Source organism: Brachyistius frenatus, unplaced genomic scaffold (genome assembly GCF_029030835.1).
Source record: "Brachyistius frenatus isolate BFR_SWC_R1_liver_20210118 unplaced genomic scaffold, ASM2903083v1 Contig_24, whole genome shotgun sequence".
Taxonomy (NCBI): Eukaryota; Metazoa; Chordata; class Actinopteri; family Embiotocidae; genus Brachyistius; species Brachyistius frenatus.
The window spans coordinates 1809542-1818234 of record NW_027210623.1 but is presented as its reverse complement, the minus strand read 5'-3'; the positions used below and the strand labels follow the sequence as shown (position 1 = coordinate 1818234).

At 39.6% G+C, this 8693-nt stretch overlaps 1 protein-coding gene across 1 annotated transcript; it reads left to right on the top strand.

Moving 5' to 3' along the window:
* Positions 1 to 4499: 4499 nt before the first annotated feature.
* sult5a1 (sulfotransferase family 5A, member 1) lies at positions 4500 to 8330 on the top strand. The gene is made up of 6 exons (XM_069697574.1): positions 4500 to 4763; positions 4984 to 5195; positions 6593 to 6719; positions 6835 to 6932; positions 7135 to 7315; positions 8037 to 8330. The coding sequence occupies exons 1-6, from the start codon at positions 4625 to 4627 to the stop codon at positions 8159 to 8161; spliced, it is 882 nt and encodes a 293-aa protein (XP_069553675.1). The 5' UTR covers positions 4500 to 4624; the 3' UTR covers positions 8162 to 8330.
* The last annotated feature ends 363 nt before the right edge of the window (positions 8331 to 8693 follow it).

Sequence of the window (8693 nt, the reverse complement as noted above, 5' to 3'; positions counted from 1 at the left end):
ATTTGTCTCTTTCACTTGTTCCATAACGGCTGTTTTATTCATGTACAATAAACCTACCTTTAGTGACAATGTATACATGCTCTCTCCTTGCTCGTGCACACTTGATCGGATTGCGATGCATGTTGTGATATTTTTTTTTACTGATTATCCTAAAATTGTTGCCTGAAGCACTGTAATGTTGTACAGCATGTACAGACCCAAAGTATTTATATTTGTTTCTCTATTAGACTGAGGAGTATAAGTGAGGTTCAGAACAAATACTGGTCAGGTTGAGTTTCTGTCGGTGTGTACGTGCAAATATCAACAAACAGAGACCGACAGAGATAAAATATATGATCTAATACTGGTTTTGCTAACTTTAACTTCCGCCCACCGAATCCTCCCTAGCAACAGACAAAATATTTGTAACAGTTAAATTGAAAATAATCTGTTGACTTCATTGTTCGGTGTTCCATACAGCAGTTTCACAAACCTTGACATCTTAAGGAAATATCTAGCTCTTTAGCTGTTAAATGCTCCACGACGCTCAACAGCTAGATGCTAATTGTGTCTGTCTGCAATTTACTGCCAGGCAGGAAGTGCATGGTGAGTTCATCACAGCTACTTTGACACAAAAAACTGCCTCCAGTGCCTCCAGGTTGATGTAGTGCGAACCAGGCAGTGGAAAACAGCAGACCATAAAACTGAACCAATTTTATAAAAGAAAGGAAGCTGCAGAGGAAGGTGTTAATTCAGGTGGTTTGTCACTAGGAGGGACCTATTTCACATAACATGTAGTTGTTTGTAGCCATTTGATCTTTTATTATTATAACAAGACTAGGCCAAAGTATACAGCTGGACTATGTATGAAACGATGGAACGCTTTTCATTTCAATAGGCTGGCAACAGTAATGCTGTCATTGTACCTGGCTTTAGAGGTGAGGAGGGAGTTGAACCGTTGGGCAAAGCTCTCTACCCTATAAACCTTATCAAGCTCAAAAAGTGGAAAACAACATGGACACACTGATGGAAGTACAATATTTCAGACAGTTTAATCCAGCTGTTTTTATACACATGAATGGAACCATTCTGAAGATTATGCTACATTATTACAGTCAGCTCATAAAATCGCGATCAGGCAAATAAACTGTGACAGGCCCGAACCAAGATGAACTTTCCATTTGAAACTGGCATTTGGCCTACCAATTGTGCAACTTCAGTAATTTGACATTGTGCCGACCACTTGCAAAACTATAATCACTCAATTAGTCAGTCAGTGACAGACATACATTTTTACAGAGCAGCCCAGCTATTGCAGTTCTGCTGAAAACATGACTTCCTGGTGCTTTAACCTTTATGTAACCATGCAAGTCCTATTTAGGTAAAATACATTTTTGGCAAAACAAAACTGGCACGTACAGCAACAAAGTTTTACATAAAGAAGCCAATATAAGTCAAACAAACATTTTATTGTATTAATAGGGGCCATGAATAGAGGAAATCGTGGAGGCTGTTTAACCCGCAGATGTAGACACATAAACACCAACACGCAAAAAGATTTTAACTAAGAGTTACACCATTGACCATTGACCATTTACACCATTGACAGTCATGTCTGTCAATTTTTTCAGTGACTACTCAGTGCATTAATCTAACCCATTTCCTAATATGTCCCTGAGACTCACTGAGAGACTGGTAAAGCTGATAGAAGTGTCCCCAAATGTGTTCAGTCTCTGAACTCGAAACAGTGGAAAGAAAGAGCTGGATTAGGGTTTGGGGTACTAAATGAAAGATGATCTATAATAAATAAAAAATGAAAACTGCAAGCAGTGGTATGCGCGCCATCGCACGGTCCACGTTGGGAAGCCGGCGGTTCGGGGCCGCTGGCTCCCCAACGTGTATCGTCTCACCATGCCGGATGTATGTGCCACTTTTCATGAGGTTTCAAGCATCCTTTGACCTTAAACATCAACTTCCTGTGTCACGGTGAATCATCAAACTTTGCTGCATCGCTACGGCGATGCCCTTTGACAAAGTCGCATGAACTTCTCAATATATCATCATCAATGTCTGAAGGCTATTCTGACCTGACTTTAGGTTCATGTGATCAACCAGCTCGTAAAGCATGTGAAAGTATGAAATATTTAATTTCCAGTTGCCAGCAGATGGCGCTATGACTATGAGCGAATATTACCATACAGGTGTATTCAAGGCCGTACTTTTATCAGGGATGTAACGTTTGAGGAAGATTGGAATATGTACATAAAAGTTACAGCAACTTGTAGTTTCATGGCGAGATGCTCAAAATGGCCGCCACACCACGGGCACACTGTTGGACGAAAACAAATTCCTTTGATAACTTTTCATCTCCAGGTGTTAAGATAGGACAGAGAAAACTTCAGGTTGGTACATCAAAGTCTGTAGGAGGAGCTTGTTCAAATACAACAGGTGCGATTCGCCAAAAATGGTGACTAAATTCAAAATGGCGGACTTCCTGTTTAGTTGAGGTCATGCTGCCAGGAGACTTTTTTGTACATCTCAGTGTTCTAAACATCCAAAAATGTTGGTGCATTTAGGTGAAACTAGGTGCCGGGCTGCAGTTTAGGGGACGCTAGTGAGCCATTTGGCCATGCCCGCTCGCAAAACACATATCAGATGTATCGTCTCACCACGCCAGATGTATGTGCCATGTTTTGTGAGGTTTCAAGCATCCTTTAACCTTAAACATCAACTTCCTGTATCACGGCGAGACATCAAACTTTGCCGAATCACCATGGCGACACCCTTTAACAAAGTCAAATGAAATTCTCAATATATCATCAACCACATGTTTAGGCTATTCTGATCCGACTTCAGGTTCATGTGATCAACCAGCTCGACGTAGCATGTGAAAGTATGAAAAGTGTCATTTCCTGCTGCCACCAGGGGCGCTATGACTATGAGTGAATATTACCATGCAAGTGTCTTCAGGGCGAGACTATTATCATACATGTAATGTTTGGAGAAGGTTGGTTCCAAACATGTAAAGAGTGAACTGACTCAATTTCAAGTTGGTCCGCAAAAGTCTGTAAGAGGAGTTTGGCAAAGTACAACATTTGCGAATCACCAAAAATGGCAACTAAATTCAAAATGGCAGACTTCCTGTTGAGTTGACGTAATGGTGCAATGTAACTTTTTTGTACGTCTGGGTGTGATACGTATGTCCACCAGATTTCGTGCATGTACGTAAATGTAGCTGCCGGGGCATCTATGTAGGGGGCGCTAGCGAGCCATTTGGCCACGCCCACTCACGACTCCACTAAAATACAACATTTTTCGCTGGGAAAGACATGATTGCCAACTTTCATGAGTTTTTAAGTATGATAAAGCCTCCAAAAAGGCAATTCATTTGTATGAAGAATAAGGAACGAGAAAAATAATTCCTTGGATAACAATAGGGCTTTCACACCATCGGTGCTCGGGGCCTAATAAATAAATAAAAGAGTCCATTTTAGCCAAAGCACTCATGCAGTTAAAGCTGCAGAAAGTTCCACTATAAAAAACAACACGACATAATTTAAGAGCAGGCATTAAGAACAGCTGCCTGTTGTACATCTATCATAGTTGTTCTTCTTGTTTTCACATCAGTCTGGATTTTTAACAACAGACATGTGGCTAAATTATCTGGGCTGTCCTGTTTACATTTAAATGTCTGTGCACCATATTTGTCAAGTATTGCAAGACACCACCACTGTCTAAAACCCAGTTGACGAAATTCCATTTCTTCTTTCTGGTTCGTATAAATGGATAGATGGGGCCATGTACCGTGAAATCTTGGGCGTCAATGTCCTTCCCTCAGCCGGGACACTGAAGACGGGTCGTGGACAGGTCTTCCAGCACCACAATGACCCAAAACATACGGCTGAGGCAACAAAGGAGTGGCTCAAGAAGAAGCACATTCAGGTCATGGAGTGGCCGAGCCGGTCTCCGGACCTTAATCCCAGAGAACATCTGTGGACGGAGCTGAAGCTTCCACTTGCTAAGCGACAGCCTGGAAACCTTAAGGATTTGGAGGATCTGCAAAGAGGAGTCGACCAAAACCTGGTGACCAGCTACAAGAAACGTCTGACCTCTGAGCTCGCCAACAAAGCTTTCTCCACCAAGTACTGAGTGATGTTCTGCTACGGGACCAAATACTTATTTCACACAATCAAATGCAAATCAATTTATAACTTTTATATGATGTGATTTTCTGGATTTTTTTTTTTTTTTTTTAATATTCTGTCTCTCACTGTTAAAATAAACCTCCATTACAATTATAGACCGTTCATTTCTTTGTCAGTGGGCAAACTTACAAAATCGGCAGGGGATCAAATAATTATTTCCTTCACTGTACATATAAATATCTGAGCAGAAGTTTTGGCAAGTATTACAAGACACTCCCACTGTCTGACCACCAGTTGACAAATTCCATTTCCTCTTTCTGGTTCATATAAAGCCTGTGTGGTTATCACTTGGTTGTTCTCTCAGAGACAGAAAGAGGTTGCAATGAAAAACAGGCAGATGTGGGCAGAAATATAGGATAAAATTACAAAAAGAAAAGTAGTTGGTCAGGAGGCAGCTAAAAAAAGAGAGACAAAGAGCAGCAAAAACATCAGCATCGGATATGGCCAGGTTGGATGTCACAGAGCTGTTTCATGGCATTTCGTTTCCTGGACACCTGCACACACAGGATTCTTTGCAACTTGCTCTTGAATTTCAGTTTCAGGATTCAGATATCCTCATTGCATCTTATCCAAAGTCAGGTAAGGAGAGAACGAACTGATCAGGGCACACGGCATCTGCAGCGTCTTCAAGCGTAATTCAACTAGTCACACAGGCATTTTGAGGAAGTCATTGCAGAAGTTCTGAAATCTAATTCAGTGTGTGTTCAGTATTTACCTGATGGCTTAGTATATTTTTCTACTCTTATGAATGAATTTTAATGAGTCAGGACACAGATGTTTCTCTCATTTCTCTGAACAGGCACCACATGGATGCAAGAAATTGTGACTCTCATTTCCAGCAGAGGGGACCCACACTTGTCCCAGACTGTACCTAACTGGAGCAGAGCTCCCTGGTTGGAGCAATACTACAGAGCTGCCGTGCTGGAGGCCTCATCCACAACACCCCGGGTCATCACCACACACCTGCCTCATCACCTGCTGGGCCCTGCCCTCCAGGGCTCCAGGGCCAAGGTTAGACTTCAACGTTTATGGACCTGTTTGGACCACAGACAGACTTGTTCTCAGTACTCAGTGGTGTTTTTAGGGTGGGAAATCACTACAATTCGACATTGTGAGCTATTTTTTTTAAATCCCTACACCGTTTAATAGAAGTGATGATGAGCACATACCTGACCTCCCCAGCTTAATGTTTGTGTGCGCTGTCAGTTAGTTTAGCCATGTTACCAACAGGCCTACAGACGATTCCTGCTGCTCTCCTGTTTGGTATTCTTCTATGAAGAAGTTTCCCCATTTAGCCGGCCGGCAGCAATAAACAAAACACAACAAAAAAAGGCCGCCTTATTTGACCAGCTAGCAGTTAGACATATTTCCTGAGAAATTCTCCACTTTAAATCCCCTTTTTACCAGCCGTTTGTTTCCGGTGGCCACCGATTTAATCTCAGTTTTTCTTCTTCGAATGCAGATTTACACTTTTATCCTATTTAAATAATACACTTGGTTTAAAAACAATATTAAAATCTGCCAAGGAGGACCAAACGCTGACAACAGTACTGTGCCAACGCCAATCACATTACAGTATTTACAATCGGCCTCATAGATATATGTAAATATGTATATATATGTATATATGTCTATCGGCCCCACCTGGCGTTAGATCTGCTTTCAACAACAAAACGTGCATGCAGATTGTTGTTTACAGTCAGTCCGGACCAAGCGAGATTATAATCGTCGCTTGAATTTGATTCTAAATTACCAATAAAAAGAAACACTAAAGCCATACTTTTTTTCTGCTAACAGCAGATGGAGCTGCAGATCCCAGAATAGAGACCAGTCCTATATAGATCGATATGAACTTATTGCGGATACTTGGTATTGTTATATAGGTTGGCCTACAAGTAACAAGACATAATAATATAAAGATTGCAAATTAGGTTAGAGGTGAACATAGTTTGTAAATTTTAGAAAGCTTAATGCTGTAAAATCTCAATGTTTGCATTTCATCTTTCTTAGTTAGGATTCTTTAATCAAACAAATCCAAAAGATAGTTTAGACATTGACTACAAAAAATGCTGGAAAAATTACTTTTGGCTGATATACACTCACTGAGCAGATCTATTGTACTGGAATAAACTAGACTGTGAAGGTGTTTCTAATAAATTGCTCAGGGAATGTAAAATGTTATCAGATTTTTTTAAACTCCCAAATATACTCGTGGGAATTGTAAAATTTGTGGGTTCCTCTATAATGTTGTCAGGATCTTAAGTGCCCTGAGATGATTTGTGTTGTGATTTGACACAATATAAATATAATTGAGTTGAATTAAATTTGATTGAAATATCAATATCAGCCTCTTTACAGTAAGTCTCAGTACAAACATTCACACAGTGCTGCTCTTTGTCATCTCACAGGTCATCTATGTGAGCAGAAACCCTAAAGATGTGGTAGTGTCCTTTTACCACTTCCATAAAATGGCCAACTTCCTCCCTGAGGCTGGCTCATTTACGGAGTTTTTAAATCGATTTCTGGAGGGCACATGTGAGTTGGCATGAGGATATATATATACATATATGTATAATTTTATTTTTTTTATTCGTTGTGCAACCCAAATGTGATGAGAAGTGTTGTATTTTGTCAAACCTTTTTGTTTCAGTGCACTTTGGCTGCTGGTTTGACCACATTAAAGGCTGGACCAGTCATTTTGCAAAGGTTAACAGTCTGCTTCACATCACCTATGAAGAGATGTCATTGGTAAAGGAGAATTTATTCATCACTGTTATCACTTCTTTAAACTGAACTATGAGTTGCACATCAGAGGTTATATTTATTTAGTAGCCGCTGCACACTGCTCTCATTCAACAGCCAGTGAAGTGATACCATAAAAGGTTTATTTTCTGAAAAGTTAATTTCTGGTTTGATTTTTATGTCACTGTTGTTGTCTTCTTTCTGTCAGGACCTACATAGCACCATAAAGAAGGTGAGCTCTTTCCTTCAGTGTCCACTGGTGGATGATGAGGTCAACAGTTGTGTGAAACACTGCAGCTTCAGCAGCATGAAAGACAACAAGATGATCAACTACACACTCATCCCTGAGGACATAATGGATCATAGCAAGGGCTCCTTCATGAGAAAAGGTGAGATCTGTGGGAACATACATTGTACTTGACTGATTCACTGCGTCTCAACATGTGATTCAAATGTAAAAAAAAAAAAGTGGCCACAAAACTGGAATTTGCTATTGACCCACAAATTACAGACAAGTCTATTACTACTAATATTACAGTGGTTCTCAACCTGGGGTTCAGCACCTTTCAAGGAGTCTCAACTTGAATCTGAGAGAGCACTTTTGATTGTTGTCTTATGAAATACAGGTTATGTCTTCCTTCAGCTGAAACAATCAGAGAAGAAAAATAATCAGTTTGTTTGGGTTGAACTGCTCACAGTTCTTGTCAACATTAAGGTAATATTGCAACCTGTGAAGACACTGTAACAGGTAAACACTGATTCAATTTGATTTAAATGGAAATGAACTTTAAACAATTCATGTAACAAAACAAATTATAGGTACCACTATTTTAATATGGAAACCAGCAGCTTCACTCTTCTCATGTAACTCTGCAGTGAAAAACCATCTTTGTATGAATGTGTTCCAAAGGCTTGTTTACATCCATTATGTCTGTAAACAAAGGGCTCAAGCGCCCTATATTTAAGATCGTGATCAGGTGAGTAGAACAAAAAGGATTTTTTTTTTTAAATGCTTCTATATGGCTACTTGAACTGTTTAAAATAATTTATTTTGCCTTAAATTAAATATCATAACTTCCTATGCACCTCTCTTTCCTTCCTATAATATAGGTAAGATTGGAGATTGGAAAACCATGTTCACAGAGGAGCAGAATAAATATTTCGAAAATGTCTTCACCTCCAAGTTGCAGGACTGCACTTTAGAGTTTGTGTGGGAGGAGCCTGATGAGGAGTAGACATGCACGATACAACAAATCCAACAGGAGAAAACAGAACTGTGAAAATTTAATTTGAAATTATGCTGCATCCTGTGAGGTGTGGATTGTTTTATTTTAAACAATATTAGCTTTATAAATCCTAATATGCAGAAATTCAAGTCTGAATTCAACATTATGTTAACTTTAATCATCTCAATATCTTTTGATGTATTCCTTCGCTGTCTTGCTTTCATTAATGCATCCGTCGTGTGATGCTTGTCATGATGCTTTAAGTGGTTTCAAGTATTAAATAAATTAATGAATCTCAGATGAAGTGAATCCTCTTATGGCTGACTGAATGTCCCAAATCATTTGTTTCTTTGTTTCAGAACAACTGGCACTTCAGGTTGCTCGAATATAATATCAATACAATACAATCAAAGAAATCTATAGTTATGTAAGAAGGACAACAATGAGCTGAGAGGGGAGGACAGGTTAAAGGTTTTCATACAAAGCTCCTCATCCAGAAGGCTGAACTGTTGTCCTGTCACCTCACAAACCCAAATAAATG